The following is a 26,764-nucleotide window of genomic DNA, read 5'->3' as shown; positions in this document are numbered from 1 at the left end:
CAGCGGGACGACACCGATATCACACACAGTGGGACGACACCGATATCACACACAGTGGGACATGACCAATATCACACGCAGTGGGATATGACCAATATCACACACAGCGGGACGTCACCAGTATCACACACACCGGGAACAATATGAATATTACATACCTTTGTTCCCTTGTTGCCTCCTAATGTCTAACTCCTTGACACTCGCTGTCAGGTTGTGAGGTAGAATGTTACTGCAGCTGTTGCTTTGAGCCAGTGGTGAGTGAGACTGCAGGACAGAAAAGGAACTTGTAATTGTCCAGTTCGGGACCAGATCTGAAAGTGGACACGGCCACTGATCCACAGTAGTGAACGTAGAATAATTCACTGTGAGCACTTATACTCCACACAAACAAGAGCAATGTCACAAGCTGCCCAATATGACTGAAAATGAATCCCCTCTTTTAGTATAATGGGAGTTCTGAGTTTGTAAATAGTTTGATGTGAGAGTGGAACAAACACCAAGGGTTGTCTGTATCCCTGCCTTTTTGTTTCATAGTTTCATGAAAGCTACTTTCAGATTCACAGGCAAAAAGAGAAATTGTTCCACCTTAACATCAAGCTTTGGATTAAAAAAATGGCTTTCATCCTTCAAGCAAGTCCCTTATTGGATGTGACTCTGTTTATAACCTGGGTCAAAGAGTAGGCTGACTTTTAAATTGAACCCTTCTCGTCTACTTGCCTGAGCCCCTGTCTTGCATCCATGTGAGAAATTAAACCAGGGCCCAGAGGGTCATTTTTGATATTCCCGAGTTTGGAAGCTCTTGTAAATGAAATACAATGTATCGAAATGAGGAGCTTGAACAAATGCTGCTTCGAAAGCAAGTGTTGTCCAAGTAGGTACAAGAGCAGTCAATTCATCCTCAAATGATTGCATATCGAACTCTACAGATACCATTCCAATTTCCAAAACAAACACATCGTGGAATTCTCACTTAATAGGGGAGCCGATCGGGGAGTCGTGCACAGAGATGTACTCCTCATTTTTCAAGCCACCAAATTTAATGCCTGCATAAATCGGGAGTGCCATGAATTGGATGCACAAGCCTGCAGCTCTGGAAGACACCGAGCTATATTTTCAGTGGACACAGATACAGCAGGAGTGCTCCCCTGCCCCAGCCCCCAACTTCACAGTCCTGGCGATCACCACCCCCCCCCACCCCCACCTGCCGCCATCTCTACCCCAGATTTTACATGAGGGCCACTGCCCATGGGGCAGGAGCTGCCTGTAGAGGCACGACAGAAACAGTCATTACCCCCCCCTAAGAGTTAGATGAGGCCCAGATCCAACTTCAGGCCTGGTCTATTTCCTACAAGGGTCTGCTTGAGACTGGAAAATATTGGCACAATTCAGCTTTCACACAATTAGCACCCTATTTGATGGCAATTAATCCGTACGTAGACTGACCTTAGGGGTAGAACTGTGGCCCAGAGTCGCACTATTAAACTTGGATGCAGCAGCCGAGCTGGCCTTTTTCCTCGGTACTGTGTCGCTCAGATACAAGCCCTCTTTCTGTTGTTTTCTCCTGTCCTCCAGAGTCCGGAAATTCTTTGAAATGAAATATCATATATTCAAATGAGAACCTTGAGCAAACGAGCATCTCCAGAGCAAAATGTAACAGTATACATGCTAAAAGTCATGCTTTGACAGGCAGTAGCAAGTATTACTTCCTGTTACACTTGTCCTGTCACACTTTGTTGAAAACCACCCTAAGGGGTGGGCAGAGAGTTAAACACCCCTTCTGAAAGACGGCACCTTCAACAGCACAATTCATCCTCAGTACAACACTGGAGCGTCACCCGAGATTATGTGCTCAATCTCTGGAATGTTGTAGCGTTCGTATGGTTAGTCCAGCTTCTGGTCAGTGGGAAGTGTGGGTCCCATAAACGTTTGCACTTCTAATTTTGGCTGCTTTTGTTTTTAATGTATTATTTCATTTTGAATATTTGCAACAGTCAACTTGGGTCCATATGTGTATTCCCAGTGAGGAGATGGGTGAAGCTGGAAGTCTGATATGGGATCGGTTCTGCGGCAATTAGAATATATTCCATGCCTAGCCAAACAGTATGGAAGCAGTTTACCCGGGCTGTGTTCATCAGATTTCAGTTCAATGAGTTCTTTATGTTTTTTCATTCTTTTCATGGGATGTGGGCATCGTTGGCAAGATCAGCGTTTGTTGCCCACCCATAATTGCCCTTGACAACTGAATGGCTAACTAGGCCATTTCAGAGGGCAGTTAAGAGTCAACCACATTGCTGTGGGTCTGGAGTCACATGTAGGCCAGACCAGGGAAGGACAGCAGATTTCCTTCCCTTAAGGACATTAGTGAACCAGATGGGTTTTTATGACAATCGATGGTAGTTTCATGGCACCATTACCGAGACTAGCTTTCAATTCCATATTTTTATTATTACGAACATACGAATTAGGAGCAGAAGTAGGCCACTCAGCCACTCGAGCCTGCTCCGCCATTCAATAAGTTCATGGTTGAACTGATTACTCCACATTTCCACCTACCCCCGAGAACCTTTCACCTCCTTGCTTATCAAGAATCTATCTACCTCTGCCTTAAAAATATTCAAAGACTCTGCTTCCACCGCCTTTTGAGGAAGAGAATTCCAAAGACTCACAACCCTCTGAGAGAAAAAATTTCTCCTCATCTCTGTCTTAAATGGGCAACCCCTTACAAGCCTAGCCTGTCCAATCTTTCCTCGTAAGACAGCCCGCCCATTCCAAGTATTAGTCTAGTAAACCTTCTCTGTACTGCCTCCAACGCATTTACATCCTTCCTTAAATAAGGAGACCAGTACTGTACACAGTACTCCTGATGTGGTCTCACCAATGCCCAGTATAGCTGAAGCATAACCTCCCTACTTTTGTATTCAATTGCCCTCACGATAAACAATAACATTCTATCAGCTTTCCTAATTACTTGCTGTACCTGCATACTAACCTTTTGTGATTGATGCACTAAGACACCCAGATCCTTCTGCATCTCAGAGCTCTGCAATCTCTCACCGTTTAGATAATATGCTTCCTGCCAAAGTGGACAATTTCCCACTTTCCCACATTATACTCCATTTGCCAGGTCTTTGCCCACTCACTTAACCTATCTATATCCCTTTGTAGCCCCCTTATGTCCTCTTCACTACTTACTTTCCCACCTATCTTTGCGTCATCAGCAAATTCAGCAAACATACCTTCGGTCCCTTCATCCAAGTTAGTTATATAAATTGTAAAAACTTGAGGCCCCAGCGCTGATCCCTGTGGCACACCACTCATTACATCTTGCCAACCAGAAAATGACCCATTTATGCCTACTCTCTGTTTCCTGTTATCATCTATCCATGCCAATATGTTACCCCCTAAACCATGAGTTTTTATTTTCTGCAATAACCTTTGATGTGGCACCTTATCAAATGCCTTCTGGAAATCGAAGTACAGTACATCCACCAGTTCCCTCTTATCCACAGCACATGTAACTCCCTCAATGACCTCCAATAAATTGGTTAAACATGATTTCCCTTTCATAAAATCATGTTGACTCTGCCTGATTACCTTGAATTTTTCTAAATGCCTTGCTGTAACATCTTTAATAATAGCTTCTAACAATTTCCCTAATTATTAATTAATTGAATTTAAATTCAACTAACTGCTGTGGTGGGATTTGAACCCGTGTCCCCAAGGCTTTAGATGGGGCCTCTGGATTACTAGTTCAGAGATATTACCACTACACCTACTTCTCCCTGCCTGGTTAGTAGCCAATGCATTCTATATGAATGGGGCAGTTGATCCTCTATCATTCAAGCGTAACTGGGTGAACACATAATAAACACACAACAGCAGAGAAAAGGCCAACTCAAAGGATGGAAAACCTGTGAGAACTGTACCATCATTCCAGTATGACGGGCAGTCGGGGTACTCTGTGACAAGTGACTCACAAACTTCCCGATCACTCAAAGCCTGCTCACCATCTACTGGGATAAAGTCAGGAATGTGATGGAATACACGTCACTCCCCTGTTTGCCCTGGTGCATAAAAAGAAGCTCTATCCCAGTGGAACAGTCTAATTATTGGGTGATTATAGGTTAATATTTATATGATTGTCTAGCTCCAAAAGATACCATGCCTCTACAGAGACAGGGAGTGTGGAATGAATGATAAATTAGATTGCTTAATAGCTGGGACTTCTGGTTTTGAAAAAATCTCTATTTACTAAGTCAATGTATCAAAGTCATACTGGTGCCAAATTGGCAGAATGTGTACCTAAGGGAGGGAGAACACATGAGAGAGAGAGAGAGAGATACCATAGAGGGAAGGAATGTAGAAACCCATTCATTTTGGAGAGGTCATTTATAAATACTGCCTGTAACATGCAATGTTTAGCCTTTTATAATTTCATACAGACCACACCAATCTAACAGATAAAAGCATTTATCAGACTGATATCAGAGGAAATGAGACAGTGAGATGTTACCTGATGGCGCCTGCTATGTTTTTTAGCTGGAAGAGGAGGCGGAGAAGGAAGAGGAGGAGGAACAGCAGGAGGAGGAAGAGGAGCAACGTCTACACAAGGTACCACATCGTCAGGCCAATGCACCACTGGTGGTTTCGGCACAGGGCGGGAGGAGAGGTGAGAAGGGGAGTCATGTCCATGACTGGGAGGCGATGACTTTGATAGCTAAACCAACAAAAGCAGGTTAGAAAGAGTCAGCACAGAGAAAGTGGGTGAGAGTTCAACACTGCTTGTCTACTGGCCTTGAGCCATTTTACTAGGAAACTGTAAGCAAACTGATAGAGAAGGCAATGATCCCAAATATCCTCGGCTCCTGGGGTGGAGTGGGCGAGGGAGGTGATGATAGGCCCGGGCAGGAATGCGGCAAAACCCAGTAATGCCAGTCTCTGCACCCGAGATAACCATCCAGGAAAGGCCTCAGGGGGCAAGGGGAGGAGGGGGGCAAGGCTGCACCCCATGACATCACAAAAGGAGGTGGGGCTGGTGAAATCCCCACATGCATTGCCCTGGAAGGAGTGGACACTGGATTCAGAGCAGCAGCAGGTCTATTCCGGAAGATATAATGCCAACAGGTGAAATTGGTCCCCTCATAAGGGGAGGTTGAGTGCCCATGAAGTGCCAATATTACACGGGTAGCCTGCTATATTATGCAGACTGCCTGAAGCTGGGAACCCTGGGAGATAAAATGCCACAAGGTGTCTGTGGCTCAAACTCCCGAGGGCCCCAAATCAGGTGCCAATCTGATGGTGCACATGGGCAGACTGAGAGGCCCGAGGGCCAATGCTAATCCAGCTGCAGGCCTCACCAGAATAAATCAGGCCCCGGATGCAGCCAACCTATCTGGGCCTTACCGATTCCAGCCCACACTGAGGCTCAGAGGTTGAGACCAGGAGTGGGGTAGGCACTCAGGAAGGGTAAGAGGGTGAGGCCAGCAGTACCCCGCAGCTGCTTTGTGGATCAAGAAGAACTCCTTCTTCTTCCATCTCCACATTAACATGAGTTTAGGAGACAGGGTCTAAAATGAGAGCAGGGGCATCATTTTAATATTGAAACAAGGCCAGATTTCATTGCAGACAGACACCAGGGCATCTAAAAACAGACGCAGTCCAGTTCAGCAGTGACCTATTAGATTGACAACCCCTGGGGTCAATAGAATGGCTTGTTTCCACTCTCCTTACCAGCCATAGATTCGTGTGCTAATTTGCCAAAACTAGATCAAGCCAACCAACCTCGTCATGATGATCTGCGTTTATCTGTTGGGGGCTGGGTGCTTCACCACCTGCCTCAGGAGACACGGCAGCAGAATCAGAGGGGAAACAGTTCTTTGAGCTGCTATACAACTGATTAATCTGGTTTACAGTCACATAGTCCTGGGAAAAGGAGTGAAGGAGCAGAGAGCAATGTTAAACAGGCAGAAAAGTACAGTGCTAAATAGCAGCATTGAAGCAAAGCGTAGGAACTCGCAGCTTAGATTCTATCATTAAAAAACACAGGACAGGCAGAGAGAGAGACAGAGAGACAGAGACAGAGACAGAGAATCAGAGAGAGACAGACAGAAACAGAGAGAGACAGACAGAGAGACAGACAGAGACAGAGAATCAGAGAGAGAGAGACAGAGAGAAAGAGAGACAGAGAGACAGACAGAGACAGAGAGACAGACAGAGGCAGAGAATCAGAGAGAGACAGAGAGAGAGACAGGCAGAGACAGAGAGACAGACAGAGGCAGAGAATCACAGAGAGACAGAGAGAGAGACAGGCAGAGACAGAGACAGACAGAGGCAGACAGACAGAGACAGAGAGACAGAGAGAGAGAGACAGACAGAGGCAGAGAATCAGAAAGAGACAGACAGAGAGACAGACAGACAGAGACAGACAGACAGAGACAGGCAGACAGAGACAGGCAGGGGAGTTGAACGACGCCATGGAACAAGTACTGAAAGTAGAAAAGCACACAGAAAAATAATAGCAGGCGGTATACGCTCCAGCCATTCCCCCACCCCGAGCATTTGACACAATTGGCCGCTGTATCTTCTGAGGAAACCTTGCTTATGCAGCAGCTTACAGTGGCCGAACCCACCTCCACGGCAACCCTCCTCTTCCTCCCCAAGGGAACTGCCGGCAACTGTGGAGGTTGTTTAGGGAGCACTTGCTGCGACTGCTGGATAGGTTTGTCCTGATGAGGCAGGGAAGGGATGGTAGGGTGAAGGAACCTTGGATGACAAGAGATGTGGAACAGCTAGTCAAGAGGAAGAAGGAAGCTTACTTAAGGTTGAGGAAGCAAGGATCAGACAGGGCTCTAGAGGGTTACAAGGTAGCCAGGAAGGAACTGAAGAATGGACTTAGGAGAGCTAGAAGGGGACATGAAAAAGTCTTGGCGGGTAGGATTAAGGAAAATCCCAAGGCGTTCTACACTTATGTGAGGAACAAGAGGATGGCCAGAGTGAGGGTAGGGCCGATCAGGGATAGTGGAGGGAACTTGTGCCAGGAGTCGTAGGAGGTAGGGGAGGTCCTAAATGAATACTTTGCTTCAGTATTCACTAGTGAGAGGGACCTGGTCGTTTGTGAGGACAGCGTGGAACAGGCTGATATGCTCGAACAGGTTGATGTTAAGAGGGAGGATGTGCTGGAAATTTTGAATGATATGAGGACAGATAAGTCCCCGGGGCCAGACGGGATATACCCAAGGATATTACGGGAAGCGAGGGAAGAGATTGCTGCGCCTTTGGCGATGATCTTTGCGTCCTCACTGTCCACTGGAGTAGTACCGGATGATTGGAGGGTGGCAAATGTTGTTCCCTTGTTCAAGAAAGGGAATAGGGATAACCCTGGGAATTATAGACCAGTCAGTCTTACGTCGGTAGTGGGCAAATTATTGGAGAGGATTCTGAGAGACAGGGTTTATGATTATTTGGAAAAGCATGGTTTGATTAGAGACAGTCAGCATGGCTTTGTGAAAGGCAGGTCATGCTTCACCAGCCTTATTGAATTCTTTGAAGATGTGACAAAACACATTGATGAAGGAAGAGCAGCGGATGTGGTGTATATGGATTTTAGCAAGGCGTTTGATAAGGTTCCCCATGGTAGGCTCATTCAGAAAGTAAGGAGGCATGGGATACAGGGAAAGTTGGCTGCCTGGATACAAAATTGGCTGTCCCATAGAAGACAGAGGGTGGTAGTAGATGGAAAGTATTCAGCATGGAGCTCGGTGACCAGTGGTGTTCCGCAGGGATCTGTTCTGGGACCTCTGCTCTTTGTGATTTTTATAAATGACTTGGATGAGGAAGTGGAAGGCTGGGTTAGCAAGTTTGCTGATGACACGAAGGTTGCTGGAGCTGTGGATAGTGTGGAATGCTGTTGTAGGTTGCAACGGGACATTGACAGGATGCAGAGCTGGGCTGAGAAGTGGCAGATGGAGTTCAACCTGGAAAAGTGTGAAGTGATTCATTTTGGAAGGTCGAATTTGAATGCAGAATACAGGCTTAAAGACAGGATTCTTGGTAGTGTGGAGGAACAGAGGGATCTTGGGGTCCATGTCCATAGATCGCTCAAAGCTGCCACCCAAGTTGATAGGGTTGTTAAGAAGGCGTATGGTGTGTTGGCTTTCATTAACAGGGGGATTGAGTTTAAGAGCTGCGAGGTTATGCTGCAGCTCTATAAGGCCCTGGTTCGACCACACTTGGAATATTGTGTTCAGTTCTGGTCGCCTCATTATAGGAAGGATGTGGAAGCTTTAGAGAGGGTGCAGAGGAGATTTACCAGGATGCTGCCTGGACTGGAGGGCATGTCTTACGAAGAAAGATTGAGGGAGCTAGGGCTTTTCTCATTGGAGTGAAGAAGGATGAGAGGTGACTTGATAGAGGGGTACAAGATGATGAGAGGCATAGATAGAGTGGATAGCCAGAGACTTTTTCCCAGGGTGGAAAGGGCAATCACCAGGGGACATAATTTTAAGATGATTGGAGGAAGATTTCGGGGAGATGTCAGAGGTAGGTTCTTGACACAGAGAGTGGTGGGTGCGTGGAATGCCGTGCCAGCGGTGGTAGTAGAAGCAGATACATTAGGGACATTTAAGCGACTCTTGGATAGGTACATGGACGATAGTAGAATGAAGGGTCGGTAGTTAGTTTGATCTTAGAGTAGGTTAAAGGGTCGGCACAACATCGTGGGCCGAAGGGCCTGTACTGTGCTGTACTGTTCTATGTTCTATGTTCTATTTTCTGGGGTATATTTTTTGAGTTAGTACTGGGGGTAATTTCAACTTAGTGGGAATCACACAGGATTGGGGTGGGGGTGTGGTGTGGGGCAGGAATGTCAGTGTTACATCCTGACCAATATTGCTCTGCACTGATATCAGTGAACATTACACTCTTGTTCAAAAAAAGGTGCAAAGATAAGCCCAGCAACTACAAGCCAGTCAGTTTACCTTCGGTGGTGGGGAAACCTCTGGAAAAAATAATTTGGGACAAAATCAACAGTCACATGGACAAATTTAAGCTAATTAAGGAAAGCCAGCATGGATTTCTTAAGGGAAAATCATGTTTAACTAATTTGCTAGAGTTTTTTGAGGAGGTGACAGAGAGGGTTGACGAGGGCAATGCTGTTGATGTGGACTTTCAAAAGGCGTTTGATACAGTGCCACACAACAGACTTGTGAGCAAACTTACAGCTCATGGAATAAAAGGGACAGTGGCAACATGGATACGAAATTGGCTGAGTGACAGGAAACAAAGAGTAGTGGTTAATGGATTCTTTTTTGGGCTGGAGGAAGGTTTCTGGTTGGGACCCTTGCTTTTCCTGATATATATTAATGATCTAGACCTTGGTGTACAGGGCACAATTTCAAAGTTTGCAGATGATACGAAACTTGGAAGCATTGTGAACTGTGAGGAGGATAGTGTAGAACTTCAAAAGGACATAGACAAGTTGGTGGGATGGGCAGACAGGTGGCTGATGTAGTTCAATGCAGAGAAATGTGAAGTGATTCATTTTGGTGGGAAGAACATGGGGAGAAAATATACAATGAAGGGTATAATTCTAAAGGGGGTGCAGGAGCAGAGGGACCTGGGTGTATATGTGCATAAGTCATTGAAGGTGGCAGGACAGGTTGAGAGAGTGGTTAATAAAAAAAAAGTATCCTGGGCTTTATTAATAGGGGCATAGAGTACAAGAGCAAGGAAGTTATGTTGAACTTGTATAAGACACTAGTTCAGCCTCAGCTGGAGTATTGCATCCAGTTCTGGGCGCCACACTTTAGGAAACACGTGAGGGCATTGGAGAGAGTGCAGAAAAGATTCACGAGAATGGTTCCAGAGATGAGGAATTTCAGTTATGAAGATAGTTTGGAGAAGTTAGGACTGTTTTCCTTGGAGAAGAGAAGGCTGAGAGGTGATTTTGATCGAGGTATACAAAATCATGAGGGGTCTGGACAGAGTGGATAGAGAGAAACTGTTCCCACTCGAGAAAGGATTGAGAACGAGAGGGCACAGATTTAAAGTAAGAGAAGCAGAAGTGACATGAGGAAAAACTTTTTCATGCAGCGAGTGGTTAAGGTCTGAGAACTGCCTGAGAACGTGGTGGAGGCAGGTTCAATTGAAGCATTCAAAAAGGAATTAGATAGTTCTATGAAAAGGAAGAATGTGCAGGATTATGGGAAGAAGGCAGGGGAATGGGAGTGAGGAAATTTCTCTTTGAGAGAGCTGGTGCAGACATGATGGGCCAAATGGCCTCCTTCTACACTGTAACAATTCCGTGATCCTGTGATTCTGTGAACAGTAAAATCAGACAGGGTGTAAAGCCAATGTTGCACTCAGTCCTGTCAGCTTCCCAATGGGTGGGTTCCGTTAAAATTGACCCCAGTAATTAGTGTCTCTGCTGAGTCTTCTATCAAGGCATTCCAATGGTATCCTATCCAATGGCAGATTGTTGAGAGATGAGAAGACAAGATCACAGAGCTACCTGTGGAGGCTGTAGACAGGACAGTTTGGTTCGCTATCAGAAACAATACGAGTTGGGCAGGATATAACGGCCGAAATATGAGATGCGTGAAGCCTCAAAATTAGACTGGAATAGAGCATGTCTGTCCATATTAGCAGTTGCATGCTAGATCCCATTCCAATCGGCATCTGTGCACTACTAAAGTCTTCATGGGACTGACATCATCCGCTGCATTGGATTGAACAGCTTCTGTCCACAGCCAAGAAAATCAGATTAGGATTTCCGTTAAAAGAAAAATATAAACACCTCCCAGTCATAATGTAGGAACTACAATTCCTGAGTTAGAATTGAATTAAAGGGTAACAATTCTATGAAGAGACACCTCCAAGCCCTGCACCTAGAGGGTATCCATTGTGCCACACCTGTTGTACCTGAAAATGTGATCTCAAAGGTGCCGCAGGTCAAAAGTGTCACACCTCAAGTTGCCACATCACAGGCCATCAACAGCTCAAGATGTAATGGGGGATGGGAAGAGGAGGGGCACACAAATCGCCCTTTGCAATCCCCTCCCAGACCCCACGGGATGGTAGCTCAGACTGAGAGATTTAAGCCTGTAAAGCTGGGATGTTCATTGAAGCTACTGTTTATAAAATGACCCGCAATGGAGGAATGGTAACAGGCACTGGAAAGATGCAGAGTAATTTCCATTCCATTGAAATGGAAGAACCCCTGTGTGTAACAGCAAGTTGAACTGCTTGATTTGATTCCCAGCTGTATTGCAACTTTCAAACAATAGTTGGAGGATGTAAATAGATCAAAGTGGCAGTAACATCAGAGATGGCTTATTGATTTCAGCTGCAAACAGCCAGATGATGGTGCACATGGGCAGACTGAGGCCCGGACTGAGAACAAACAGCTCTGACCAGGATCTAAAACTTAGACCCACCTCAGGAAAGCTGCTCACCACACTTAGTGAATCAAGCCCACCTCGTGTGCTGTGTGAGATAGCAAACAGCTGTCTCTCTCTCTCTCCCTTGCTCTCTCTCTCTCCTGCTTTCCCCCAGTCCTTGCACTCTTTCTCTCGCACCTAATCACCAACCTAATCCAACCCCTCCCCCGAATTGGGGAATTGCAGCTCTCTTGCAGGCGAGCAGTTCATACGGAGCTGTTAGATTTCCTGCTGGTTTTGGGGAGGAGGTTGGTGTGTAAACAGTCATCAGTGTGGAAACACCACAAGGCTGGCAGACTTTCCCAAAAGGTCGGTTGAATAGCCCTCTAGGTAAGTGAGGACCTTCCTTCATGGGGCCCAAGGCAGCAGGAACCTCCACTGGCCTGAACACCACCCCCTCCTCCTCCTTCTCACAAGACCCCCTCCCCACCACTTCCCTGCATGCTGGCCACCTGTTCTGCACTCTCTTCCAGGCTGTTCTGCATGAATAGCAGGCTGATTTATTTATTTAGAGATACAGCACTGAAACAGGCCCTACGGCCCACTGCATCTGTGCCAACCAAGAACAACCCATTTATACTAACCCTACAGTAATCCCATATTCCCTACCACCTACCTGCACAAGGGGCAATTTACAATGGCCAATTTACCTATCACCTGCAAGTCTTTGGCAGTGGGAGGAAACCGGAGCACCCAGCGAAAACCGACACGGTCCCAGGGAGAACTTGCAAACTCTGCACAGGCAGTACCCAGAATCGAACCCGGGTCGCTGGAGCTGTGAGGCTACAGTGCTAAAATCGTGTGGTGTTAAAATCGCCAGAGCCTCCTGTTACCTCTGGTAGGAATCCGATTCCAGGTTAAAATTCACCCAGCCCTCCGAAAACCAAAAAGTACATTCCCCCTTTTTCGTTAAAAAAAAACCCCTGCAGGTTGTGGTGCCTGAGATGCAAACATACAAAGAGCTAAAACCTAAAGACAGGTTAACCTTTAACCTGGAGTATTTGAACCTTTACGAGGACAAAAGAATCACTGGCACGGACAGCCGTCCGCTCAGCATGCCAGCGATGAGAGTTTGCAGACTGCACTCACAGAGTCTTAGCAGGCCAGGGAGGCTCAGATTGACTGCACTGGCTTAGGGGTGATACTAGCCCATTGCAACGGTCAGTATTCCCAGCCTCTTCTCCAACAGGAATATCTCTTCCAACTGATCATCTCGTGTGTGCGTGAGAAGCTTTACTGGGAGCTCCTGGAAAAAGGTGGGTTTCACTGACAGTGACAAATTTCTTCACGGTGTTGGAATGGAAGCTGCTGTATTTCAGTAATATATGTAGGCTATCAGGAGTGTTTAATACCATTCCCGGCAACTGTTCTCACATTGTAGACTCAATGTAACATCTGGGCAAGAAATATGAGTAAAAGGTCACCATTTGAAAGAGGGTATACATGGTTGAAAGGATGTAAGAATGTAATTACCTCCTTAAATGTGTTCGGATTAATGGGGAGGCCTGCCCCACCGGTACTGTCATAATACACCTTCTCCAAACTCATCAAGTTCTCTTTTTCCTGAGGGGAAGAGAAGAGTTTTTGATTCAGTTTTAGCCGATTTACGGTGTCTAAACCAGTGTGATCCAGCCCAGTCAATGAGGCAGAAATTGAGGCACAAGCTGGAACATTACAACAGGAGGAGGCCATTCAGCCCCTCCAGCCTGTTCCACCATTCAAATAGATCATGGCTGATCTCTACCTCAACTGCATTTACCCGCCTTGACTTCATTTCCCTGATGATCAGATCAAACAAACATTTACTGACCTCAGTTGTGAAAGCTCCAATTAATTCCACAACTTTTTGGGAGAGTTCCAGATTTCACTACCCTTTGTGTGAAGAAGTGTTTCCTGACATCACCATTAAACGGCCAAGCTCTAATTTTATGGTTGTGTCCCCTTGTTCTGGACTCCTCACATCACAGGAAATAGTTTCTCTCTATCTGCCTATCAAATCATTTTATCCTTTTAAATCCTTCAATTTGATCACCCCCTTAATCGTCTGTACGCAAGGTACTATAAAACAAGTTTACATCATCTGTTTTACTGGTCTCTACTTGTTGAAAGATTTGCTGTCTTTCTGCAGGAAGAAGGTTTGGGAGCCTTGCATTGCCGGTGTTTTTGTCCCACTGGGTGAAAGCTAAGGCCTCATCCTGTAATCCGAGACTCCTGTTGATTCTGATGCCATACTAACCCCCTGAAAGGAAAAGCTCAGCTCTGGCAAGCATAGCAGAAACTGTCACCCCAGTGCTGGGAATTCAATCACTGACCACCGGCATCCGAGTGGAGCATTCCATCGTAATCACAGTCTACATCACTGAGACAGCTAAAAGTAATTAGTAACATTCAACAGCACCGTGCATACTGTGGGAACTGCTTCAATCTGCTATTTATACAAACCTCACTGAGGTCCCACCGCTCTCACCATGAGAACTATTTCAGTCTGCTATTTATACTGAACTCAACACACCACTCATGCTTCCGTTTTAAACTGAGAGGTAAAAGGGCAAGGATCATAGTTATTATGACCAAGGCAGGAGGAGTGCACTGTTTTTTCTAGTTCCACTTCTCCACAGGTCGCAACATGTATCCAAATGTTTACACCCCAACTAAACTGAAAACAAAGTTCAAACCCCAAACAGAGAGTCAACCTCCTGACCTCCATAGACCTTGACATGTGGCTTCTCTGTAACCATTTCTCCCCCAGGCCACTAAGGTTTCTGTCATTTACTGAGCCCAAAGCACAGGCGGTTTCCGACACAGATGATTTTCAAACAACATCTCAAGTGTCCTTTCGGTGAACTTGGTAAAAAAAAAACACATCCATGGAATCTTTTCAGTTTTAACACATCCTCAAAAAGTAAACATATTTTTTAAAAATGGAAGCACTTTCATAACATAGTACAGATCGCCAAGGTGAAAGGGCAAGGGTCAGAGCGCAGGGCATCATCAAGCTGAAAGAGAAAGGATCACTGTACAGAGGATCAACAGTGCAAGAGATCAGCACTATTGATTTAAGTCCATCTAACCACTGTTACGCTCACTAAAGGAACAGTGATGAGCTAAAGTGAATTGAAGCAATTAGAAACCTTTAAAATGAACTGGTGAATTGAACTCCAAACAAATTGACACATTTTGCTGCATACAACATGGACTAAGTGGTCAGATGGTCCCTCCTGCACTGCAAATATACATCATGACTGTTGGAGACTAACCTCATCATCACATCTGGACTAGTTCTAGGGAAGGCATATTAAAATGCTAAACAGCCCGTTCGATACTAAATGGTTCCTATCTTAAAGAACTGGGCTGACAAAGACCTTCACTGACAGAGCAACTCTGGATGTAATGAGAAGATAAAAGGTGGGAAATAACATCACTTTATCAAGATAAACCACATTCCAACACTATTGTGTAACAATGGCCACGCGTTCAAAGACATGATGAATGGACACACTAGGGAGAGCATCTATGGTCACCTGACCAGAACCCAGCCTGATGAGGGTTTTTCTTTAAAAAAAAGAGATTTCTTTGAGAGAGACAAATAAAGCCAGCCAGCAAGGAAGCTGAGACATCCTTTTCAGCCAAGACTAAGACCCTGCCTTCAAACCACAGAGGCAGAGGCTTCAAAGGGGACACTGAAAACTTCTCATCTGAGAAATCTAAACAAGATTGTCTGATGAAAGGTCACAGACCTGAAATGTTAACACTGCTTCTCTCTCCACAGATGCTGCCAGACCTGCTGAGTATTTCCAGCACTTCCAATTTTTATTTCAGATTTCCAGCATCCAAAGTATTTTGCTTTTATTTTAAGGTTAAAAGTGAACTCATTACAAAAATTGGCCTAAGATGTATGCTAGCCTCTCAGCTCTATCTTTTCATTTTTGTGTGCATGTATGTGCCTGAGTGAGTGGGTGAGGTTGTGAATATTTTTGGATATTGTTTAATAAAGAGATCCCTTTCTTTTTAAACCTACAAGAAAACCTGTCATTTATCTATTTATGTGACCCTGAAAATGCTCAGGGACTAAAACACTTTTTTTTAAAAAGCACTATCTACGGTCAGTTGAGAGGAGAAAAGTGGAAGTCACCCACACCATTTCCTACCTGTCTGTAACACCACACAGAAAGGCCTCAAATGAATGCTTGACGCTCATCTCAATATAGCAAATAGAGAATTTACACCATTGATCTAAACAAACTGCTCATGGTGGTAAAAGGTTCAATTTTTAGGGACAAAGGAAGCTCTGACTAAGAAGAATGACCTATCAGTTCTGTCCTTGTCAAGCCCACAGGTTCATCATTCCCAGGTATTAATGTAAAGATTGTCATTTCCCTTTTCAAATCCTGTCATTATTGCTCCACCTAATTGAAAGCACCTTCTCCAACATTACCTCCAACACTATCCCTTTTGCTGCACTGTGTCTTATTGCTGATCCCTCATTTCCTGCAGTCTGACAATAAGACCAATCATTCAAACCCTGCACTCATATGCTTTGGAACTCCCTCCCAAAACCTCTCCACCTGGCTACCAATCCCCCTTCCTCTACGTTTCCCTTTTCAACCTTTCTCCTTGATCAAGCCATTGGTGTACCACTCTTTAATTTTGCCCATATCCTGCTTGGCAACTCATCTCCCCTTCATAAAGTGATGTAATTCATAACCCTGTGTTCAAATCCCTCCATTGCCTCCCCCCACACTCCCCCCATGTCTGTAATCTCCTGCAGCCCGACAATTCTGTGAGATATCCGCACTCCTCAAATTCTGGCTTCATGCGCAACTCAAATTTTATTGCTCCACCATTGGCGGCCGTGCCTACCTAGGGGTCCCAAGCTCTAAAATTCCCTCCCTAAACCTCCCCTCCATTGTATCTCCCTTTCTTCACTTAAAACGATCCTTAAAACCTACCTCTTTGACCAAGCCTTTGGCCATCTGCCCTAATATCTTTCTATGTGGCTTTGTGTCAAACATTGCGAGATAATGCCCCTGTGAAGCGCCTCGTTGCTACATTAAAGTGCTATACAAATGCAAATTGTTGTGTTCAGATGTTTTTCTGTGTGAAGAACATAGTATAAAAGCAGCAAGTTGTTTGGAAGTTTATTACTCAAAGAATAATTGATATGTTAACTAAGTTAGAATCATTGAATCACAGAAAAGTTACGGCACAGAAGGAGGCCATTCAGCCCATCGTGTCTGCGCCGGAATGTTACTGGGAAGTTACTGGGAATGACCACTGAACAAACAGTAGGTTCAATTCTATGGATTGCTGGAGAGAATGGACTGAAGGATACTGTGAGCTTGTGGGCAAGTGCAGAACAGGTCTATTAAAAAGGGGCAAACTGGTTGGGCCAGATAGCCTTCACCTGTTCCTAACATTGTAACGTGGCAGATTCCTTCTGAGCGCTACGTGATCTTTAGAAATAAGTTTACAATTTTGTAGCAAGCGTACGAAGGACATTTCTCCCTCATGGTCGAAGGGTTTTGGACATGGCATGGCCCTGATGTCTTTCCAGGCGTGGTTTGATGCAAGGTGATTAGGAAGGGCAGCAGGTCAGGAGCCACTAGAACTGAATATTGCTACTTTCCCTACGAGCGTACCTTGCACAACCTCCACATCAAACGGATTCCGATATAATGGATCAATTGCACTAGTATTGGTAGTCTACAGACCAATGGTCCCTCTAAGCTGCATGGCCAAACCTGAAAATTCCCATGCAGGCCGCACACAAGTTGGCCCTTTAAGTTACCACACATGCAGGGTTGGACAAGAAAATTTAAAGGGGTCAGATATTTAAATAAATCAGCTGTGCACTACAAATAAAAGCAGAGGGTATGTTCCAACAGACCACCTAAAATTGGAAGCAAGGTGGAAGAGTGGGCGGCACAGTGGCACAGTGGTTAGCACCACAGTCTCACAGCTCCAGGGACCCGGGTTCAATTCTGGGCACTGCCTGTGTGGAGTTTGCAAGTTCTCCCTGTGACCGCGTGGGTTTTCGCTGGGTGCTCCGGTTTCCTCCCACTGCCAAAGACTTGCAGGTGTTAGGTAAATTGGCCATTGTAAATTGCCCCTAGTGTAGGTAGGTGGTAGGGAATATGGGATTACTGTAGGGTTAGTATAAATGGGTTGTTCTTGGTCGGCACAGACTCGGTGGGCCGAAGGGCCTGTTTCAGTGCTGTATAAATAAATAAAAGAAATATGAAAATAATTTAGGGAAATTAGTGAAAATCATAGAATTTCAACAGCCCCAAAATTAATTGCCCAGAAGAAGTAGGTAAAGTGGTTAAGAGAATGAAGTCCCTACAATGCATACAGGACCCTTTCTAACTCATTATGTAAGAAACCCAACAAGGGAGGATTCATTACTGGATCTAGTAATAGGGAATGAGGCAGAGCAGAACATCTTGGCAATGGTAATCATAATATAGGGTTTAAGGTGATAATTAAGAAGGACAAGGACCAGGATAATAGGTTGGGGAAAGCTGATATTGAGGGGCTGAGAATAAAACTTCATAAAATAAATTGGTCAACAATATTGACAAACTGTAATGCAGAACAGAAATGGAAGACATTTGAAACAGAGCTCAACAGAGTCCAGGAAAAATATATCCTGCTGAAAAACAGGAACAAACTAAAGACTAATAAGACACCGTGGATAAATAAAGATATAAAGGAAAAATAAGGGTAAGGAAAGAGGCACATACAACCTACATGGACAGCAGGGGAGAGCATGAGACGGAGAATAAGAGATTACGAGAGAAGGCAAAAGAAAAAACAATTAGGAAGGGTAAGAGGAACTTTGAAATCAAATTATCAGTAGGCATTAAATAAAATAGTAAAATATTCCACAGCACATCAATAAGAAAAGGAAAGTCAGGATGGGAATAGAGTCATTAAGAAATGGACAAGATTAGATCATAGACAGAAATGGCATAATGGAAGAAATATTAAATTATGTTGCTTCTATATTTACCAAGGTGATGGATCAAGTGGGCATGACACCAGAAGATGAGATTAGAAATGCTATAGAATCAAAGAATCATAGAACATTTACACCATAGGAAGAGGCCACTTGGCCCATTGTTTACTAGTTTACTACAACAGGTTTACTAGACTGACATCTGGAATGGGCAGGTTGTCTTATGAGGAAAGATTGGACAGGCTGGGCTTGTATCCATTGGAATTTAGAAGAATAAGAGGTGACTTGATTAAAACATATAAGATTCTGAGGAGTCTTGACAGGGTGGATGTGGAAAGGATGTTTCCTCTTGTGGGAGAATCTAGAACTAGGGGTCACTGTTTAAAAATAATGGGTTGCCTATTTAAGACACAGATGAGGCGAAATATTTTCTCTCAGAGGATCGTGAGTCTTTGGAATTTTCTTCCTCAAAATGCAGTGGATGCAGAGTCTTCAAATATTCATAAGGCAGAGGTAAATAGATTCTTGATAAACAAGGGGGTGAAAGGTTATTGGGGGTAGGTGGGAATGTGGAGTTGAGGTTACAATCAGATCAAATCTTATTGCACAGTGGAGCAGGCTCAAGAGGCCGAGTGGCCTACTTCTGCTCCTAATTTGTATGCTTGTATCATGTCTGCACCAGCCGAAAAACGAGCCACCCAGCCTAATCCCACCTTCCAGCATTTGGTCCGTAGCCTTGCAGATTACAGCACTTGAGGTGCATATCCCCTGTTGGCATTTCTTCGCGGACAAAGATTTTCAGAAGGTTGTACTCATCGGTTGCAGGCCCGCTGGTGGCTAGTCAGGCCTATCCGTGAGCGGGTACAAGTGAAGGTGTAGTCGCTGCTGCGGGAAATTGCATCTATCCTTCTCCTCCTTTTCTTTTTCATGCTGGTTCTTCGCTCAGTTTCAAAAGTGTCTGTAGCCCTCCTGATGTAGCATCTCCAGGCATCACGATCTATGGCCTGCGCTTCCCACTGGTGATGGTCGATGTGGCACACAGAGACGGACTTCTTCAGAGAGTCCTTGAAACATTTGCATGGGGCCCCTCTGTTCCTTTTAGCCGTGGTCAGCTCCCCATACACCACAATCATGGGCAGCTGACTGTCATCCATCCGGGCAACGTGACCCGCCCAACACTGTTGGCTTTGCAGGAGGATGGTTTCGATACGAACATATGAATTAGGAGCAGAAGTAGGCCATTCGGCCCCTCGAGCCTGCTCCGCCATTCAAGAAGATCATGGCTGATCTGTTTGTGTCTCGAATTCCACACTCCCATCTATCCCTGATAACCTTTGATTCCCTTGCCTAACAAGAATCTATCTACCTCCACCTTAAAAATATTCAATGACCCCGCCTCCACCACCTTCTGAGGCAGAGTTCCAAAGTCGCACAACTCTCTGAGAAAAAATTTCTCCTCATCTCTGTCCTAAAATGGTGACCCCTAATTTTAAATAGTGCCCCCTAGTTCTGGACTCACCCACAAGAGGAAATATCCTTTCCACATCCACCTTGTCAAGAATGTTCAGGATCTTATAAACTTCAATCAAGTCTCCCCTCACTCTTATAAACTCAAGTGAAAATAAGCCCAGTCTGTCCAACCTTTTGTCATACGACAACCCACTCATTCCAGGTATCAATCTAGTAAACCTCCTCTGAACCGGCTCCGACAATGCTGGTGATGTTGGCTGGTTCCAGTACATCAATGTTTTTGATGCGGTCTTGCATATCCAGACACCTTTCGAATGAGTTGAGGGTTTCTACCTCTACTACCCCTTCAGGCGGTAAATTTCAGACCTTCTACCACCCTCTGGGTAAAAAATGTTTTCCACATCTCCTCTCTAATATTTGTACCAATCACTTTATATCTACGCCCGAGTCACTGACCACTTTTTTTTTTCAAGTAATGGGATGTGGGCGTCTCTGGCTATGCCAGCATTTATTGCCCATCCCTAATTGCCCTTGAGAAGGTGGTGGTGAGCTGCCTTCTTGAACCGCTGTAGTCCATGTGAGGTAGGTAGACCCACAGTGCTGTTAGGAAGGGAGTTCCAGGATTTTGACCCAGCGACAGTGCAGGAATGGCGATATAGTTCCAAGTCAGGATGGTGTGTGACTTGGAGGGGAACTTGCAGGTGGTGGTGTTCCCATGCATTTGCTGCCCTTGTCCTCCTAGTTGGTAGAGGTCGCAGGTTTGGAAGGTGCTGTCTAAGGAGCCTTGGTGCATTGCTGCGGTGCATCTTGTAGATGGTATCTACAAGTTATCTTCAATATCTGCTGCCACTGTGCGTTGGTGGTGGAGGGAGTGAATGTTTGTAGATGGGGTGCCAATCAAGCCGGCTGCTTTGCCCTGGATGGTGTCGAGCTTCTTGAGTGTTGTTGGAACTGCACCCATCCAGGCACGTGGAGAGTATTCCATCACACTCCTGACTTGTGCCTTGTAGATGGTGGACATGCTTTGGGGAGTCAGGAGGTGAGTTACTCGCTGCAGGATTCCGAGCCTCTGACCTGCTTTTGTAGCCACGGTATTTATATGGCTACTCCAGTTCAGTTTCTGGTCAATGGTAGCCCCTAAAATGTTGATAGTGGGGGATTCAGCACTGGTAATGCCATTGAATGTTAAGGGGAGATGGTTAGATTCTCTCTTGTTGGAGATGGTCATTGCCTGGCACTTGTGTGACACAAATGTTACTTGCCACTTATCAGCCCAAGAGTGGATATTGTCCAGGTCTTGCTGCATTTCTACGCAGACTGCTTCAGTATTTGAGGACTCGCGAATGGTGCTGAACATTGTGCAATCATCAGCGAACATCCCCACTTCTGACCTTATGAATGAAGAAAGGTCATTGATGAAGCAGCTGAAGATGGTTGGGCCTAGGACACTACCCTGAGGAACTCCTGCAGTGATGTCCTGGAGCGGAGATGATTGACCTCCAACAACCACAGCCATCTTCCTTTGCACTAGGTATGACTCTAACCAGCAGAGAGTTTTCCCCCTGATTCCCAATGACTCCAGTTTTGCTAGGACTCCTTGATGCCATACTCGGTCAAATGCTACCTTGATGTCAAGGGCAGTGATTCCACCTCACCTCTTGAGTTCAGCTCTTTTGTCCATGTTTGAACCAAGGCTGTAATGAAGTCAGGTGCTGAGTGGCCCTGGCGGAACCCAAACTGGGTATCACTGAGCAGGTTATTGCTAAGCAAGTGCTGCTTGATGGCACCGTTGATGACACCTTCCATCACTTTACTGATGATTGAGAGTAGGCTGATGGGGCGGTAATTGGCCGGGTTGGACTTGTCCTGCTTTTTGTGTACAGGACAGACCTGGGCAATTTTCCACATTGCCGGGTAGATGCCAGTGTTGTCGCTGTACTGGAACAACTTGGCTAGGGGTGCAGCAAGTTCTGGAGCACAGGTCTTCAGTACTATTGCCTGAATATTGTCAGGATCCATAGCCTTTGCAGTATCCAGTGCCGTCAGTTGTTTCTTGATATCACGCGGAATGAATCGAATTGGCTGAAGACTGGCATTTGTGATGCTGGGGACTTCAGGAGGAGGCCGAGATGGATTATCAACTCGGCACTTCTGGCTGAAGATTGTTGCAAATGCTTCTGCCTTATCTTTCTCATTGAGGATGGGGATATTTGTGGAGCCACCTCCTCCAGTTAGTTGTTTAATTGTCCACCACCATTCACGGCTGGATGTGACAGGACTGCAAAGCTTAGATCTGATTCGTTGGTTATGGGATCGCTTAGCTCTGTCTATCACATGCTGCTTATGCAGTTTGGCACGCAAGTAGTCCTGGGTTGTAGCTTCACCAGGTTGACACCTCATTTTGAGGTATGCCTGGTGCTGCTCCTGGCATGCCCTCCTGCACTCTTTTATTGAACCAGGGTTGGTCTTCTGGCTTCATGGTAATGGTAGAGTGGAGGATATGCCAGGCCATGAGGTTATAGATTGTGGTTGAGTACAATTCTGCTGCTGCTGATGGCACACAGCGCCTCATGGAAGCCCAGTTTTGCATTGCTAGATCTGTTTGAAATCTATCCCATTTAGCACGGTGATATTGCCATACAACACGATGGTGGGTATCCTCAATGTGAAGGCGGGACTTCGTCTCCACAAGGACTGTGCGGTGGTCACTCCTACCAATACAATCATGGACAGAAGCATCTGCTGCAGGCAGATTGGTGAGGACGAGGTCAAGTATGTTTTTCCCTCGTGTTGGTTCCCCCCCCACCTGCCACAGACCCAGTCTAGCAGCTATGTCCTTTAGTACTCGGCCAGCTCGGTCAGTAGTGGTGCTACCGAGCCACTCATGGTGATGGACATTGAAGTCCCCCACCCAGAGTACATTTTGTGCCCTTGCCACCCTCAGTGCTTCCTCCAAGTGGTGTTCAACATGGAGGAGCACTGATTCATCAGCTGAGGAAGGGCGGTAGGTGGTAATCAGTAGGAGGTTTCCTTGCCCATGTTTGACCTGATGCCATGAGACTTCATGGGGTCTGGAGTCGATGTTGAGGACTCCCAGGGCAACTCCCTCCCTACTGTAGACCACTGTCCCGCCACCTCTGCTGGGGTCGTCCTGCCGGTGGGACAGGACATACCCAGTGATAGTGATTGCAGTGTCTGGGACATTGTCTGTAAGGTATAATTCCGTGAGTATGACAATGTCAGGCTGTTGCTTGACTAGTCTGTGGGACAGCTCTCCCTACTTTGGCACAAGCCCCCAGATGTTAGTAAGGAGGACTTGGCAGGGTCGACAGGGCTGGGTTTGCCGTTGTCGTTTCCGGTGCCTAGGTCGATGCCGGGTGGTCTGTCCAGTTTCATTCCTTTTTTTGACTTCGTAGCAGTTAGATACAACTGAGTGGCTTGCTAGGCCATTTCAGAGGGCATGTAAGAGTTAACCACATTGCTGTGGGTCTGGAGTCACAGGTAGGCCAGACCAGGTAAGGACAGCAGATTTCCTTCCCTAAAGGACATTAGTGAACCAGATGGTTTTTTTACAAAAATCGACAATGGTTTCATGGCCATCATTAGACTAGCTTTAAATTCCACCTTCTGCTGTGGTGGGATTCGAACCAATGTCCCCAGATCAATACCCTGGGTCTCTGGGTTACTAGTCCAGTGATAATACCACGACGCCACCACCTCCCCTTCACATCCACTCTATCCAGGCCCCTCACAATTTTGTACATACCAATCAAATCTCCCCTCAGCCTCCCTTGCTCCAAGAAGAACAACCCCAGCCTATCCTATCTTTTCTCACAGCTGCATTTTTCCAGTCCTGGCAACATTCTCATAAATCTCCTCTGCACGCTCTCTAGTGCAATTACATCCTTTCTGTAACAAGGAGACCAGAACTGCACACAGTACTCAAGTTGTGGCCGAACTAATGATTCATATTGCTGAAAACAGAGACATGTCGTCAACACTTTTTGTCTTCCACTCATCAGGACAATCTGCAAGAATACCAATGTAAGGGAAAACAACACTACTATAATGTATGAGAAGAGAGTGCTGATTGGTTGGCAAGTGAACTCTGATTGATCGAGGTGTTGCCATGGAGAATGCACCTGTTTATGATGACTGACAGTTAACTGCCAAGCTTTGTTTGAAATTTAAACCAAGCAGCTTGACTCCGATTGGTCAAGGCATTTCCCTGAGGAATGAACTAGTGAATGGCTGTCACTTATTTTGTTTAGCTGAAACAGGCACGTTTGTACATATTCTTTCTGTTTGCAAAGAACAGGGCCCTGTGTATTAATATATGTAGCTTTCAGTATGCGCAAATGCACCACACTGCAAGCCCGACCGACAATCTTAAATTGGTTGTCAGCGTAATTCTTAGCACACTGAGGATCATTTAGCCAATGTTGTCCAATCGCGGAATCACATCTAATGTTGGTCTGTGTTTTGAGTTTTGCAAGCCCGGGCTGGTTGGGTACAGCCTGTACCTTGCCCGTTGTGACCGTATGTGAGGGCCTAAGGCCGTCATTTACGGCCCTGAAAAGTGCCCAGTCTCCCTCACGTTACCCTGGAAGGGTAATGTATCACAAAAATTTGAGCAACATGTGAAGCTAGCTGTTTCACACTGCTACTTTGCAATAGCAACACATGTTCACCACTAGCGGGTGCCGTCAAGCCAAAAAGACATCCTGCCTTTCACACAAATGAGTGATGTGAGATATGAATTTCAATGTCAGTGTGATGTTAGGTAGATGGGCCGTACATCCCAAAGACTGGCGGATTGTATCAAACATCATGTCCCTTCTGCTGTTCGCAACGGGCAAGGTATGGGCCGTATCCAACCAGCCCGTGCTTGTAAAACTCAAAACACAGTGTCCAACATTAGATGTGATTCTGCAATTGGACAACAGTTGCTAAATAATCCACAGTGTGCTAAGAATTACGCTGACAACCAATTTAAGATTGTCAGTAGGGTTCACAGTGTGGCGCATTTGCGTGTACTGGAAGCTACATATATTAATACACAGGGTCCTGTTTTTTGCACACAGAAAGAATATGTAGAAACATTGTGCCTGTTGCAGCTGAACAAAATAAGTGACAGCCATTCGCTGGTTCATTTCTCAGGGCAACACCTTGACCAGAGTCAAGCTGCCTGGTATAAACTTCAAACAAAGCGTGGCAGTTAACTGTCAGTCCCCTTTAACTGATGCATTCTCTATAGCAACGCCTCTACCAATCACTTGCCAACCAATCAGCACTCTCATACAGTATAAAGTTGTTGTTTTCCCTTATATTGGTATTCTTGCAGATTGTCCTGATGAGTGCAAGACGAAAAGCTTCGACAACATGTCTCTATTTTCAGCAATACTCAAGTTCTCTACTACCAAGCAACTAATGATTTATACAGTTCCAGCACAACCTCTCTGCTCTTATATTCTATACCTCGGCTAATAAAGGAAAGGATTCCATATGCCTTCTTAACCATCTTATCCACCTGTCCGGCTTCCTTCATAGATCTTGGACTTACACTCCAATGTCCCATATTTCCTCTATACCTCTCAGTATTCTCCCATTAATTGTGTATTCCTTTGCCTTGTTTGACCTCCCCAAATGCATCACCTCATATTTCTCCGGGTTGAATTCCATTTGCCACTTTTCAGCCCACCTGACCAGTCCATTGATATCTTCCTGTCGTCTACAGCTATCCTCCTCGCTATCAACCACCAGCCAATTTTTGTGTCATCTGCAAACATCTTGATCATATCCCCTACATTTACATCCAAATCATTAATATATAGCGCAAAAAGCAGGGGACCTAATACTGAGCACTGCGGAATGTCACTGGAAACAGCCTTCCAATCATAAAAACACCCCTCAACAATTACCCTTTGTTTCCTGCCACTGAGCCAATTCTGTATCCAGCTTGCTATATTTCCCTGGATCCCGTGGGCTATTTTTTTAAACCAGTCTGCCTTGTGGGATCTTGTCAAAAGCCTTGCTAAAATCCATGTAGATCACATCAACTGCACTACCCACATCAATCCTCCTTGTTCCTTCTTCAAAAAATTCAATCAAGTTAGACAGACAAGATCTTCCCTTAACAAATGCATCCTGACTATTCTTGATTAATCCGTGTCCTTCCAAGTGACTGTTTATCCTGTCTCTCAGAACTGATTCCAATAATTTGCCCATTATTGAGGTTAGACTGACTGGCCTTGCTCTCTTTTTAAACAGAGGTACAGCGCAAGCAATTCTTCAATCCTCTGATAGACCTATATCCAGTGAGGACTGGAAAATGATGGTCAGACCCTCTGCTATTTCCTCCCTGGCTTCTTTTAATGCCTGGGGTACATTGCATCTGGCCCTGGTGATTTATCCACTTTCAAGGATGCTAATACCATTAATACTTCAGCCTTCGCTCTGTTTATCACATCCAATACTTCACACTCCTCCTCCTCAACTACAATATCTGCATCGTCCCCCTCTTTTGTGAAGACAGACGCAAAATATCCATTGAGAACCATACCAATATCTTTCACCACTACATATAGATTACCTTTTTGGTCTTTTATGGGCCCTACTCTTTCCTTAGTTATTCTCTTACTCTTAATGTATTGATAAAACATCTTTAGGTTCACCTTGATTTTGCTTGCCAATATTCTTTCATGCCCTCTCTTTGCTTTCCTAATTTCTTTTTTGATTTCACCATTCCACTTTCTATGCTTCTCTTGGCTTTCTGTAGTAGTATAACTGTATTTAAAATAAAGAGGAGAAATATTAAACTAATCAAACTTCAAGAGGATAAAACCCTTGGTTCTTATTTTAAAATAATCTAAAGAGATGGCAGAGGCACTACTGCACAAAT

The 26,764-nt window shown here is 45.3% G+C and overlaps 1 protein-coding gene across 8 annotated transcripts in view; it reads right to left on the bottom strand.

The window, feature by feature from the left end:
• The window catches only part of LOC137374301 (pleckstrin homology-like domain family B member 1), a 505,821-nt gene that overhangs the window by 207,291 nt on the left and 271,766 nt on the right, over nt 1–26,764 (bottom strand). For 7 of the 8 annotated variants that reach the window (XM_068040126.1, XM_068040127.1, XM_068040125.1 and 4 more), the window contains 3 exons: nt 12,909–12,998; nt 1,444–1,584; nt 159–264 (listed from right to left, as the gene is read on the bottom strand). In XM_068040126.1, coding sequence (XP_067896227.1) covers nt 159–264; nt 1,444–1,584; nt 12,909–12,998 — 337 coding nt within the window. The remainder of the gene's footprint in view (nt 1–158; nt 265–1,443; nt 1,585–12,908; nt 12,999–26,764) is intronic. The other variant, XM_068040128.1, reaches the window with a different exon arrangement.

This window comes from Heterodontus francisci, chromosome 10, assembly GCF_036365525.1.
Source record: "Heterodontus francisci isolate sHetFra1 chromosome 10, sHetFra1.hap1, whole genome shotgun sequence".
NCBI lineage: Eukaryota > Metazoa > Chordata > Chondrichthyes > Heterodontiformes > Heterodontidae > Heterodontus > Heterodontus francisci.
Note: the sequence above shows the minus strand (reverse complement) of the source record. Positions and strands in the feature narration are given on the sequence as shown.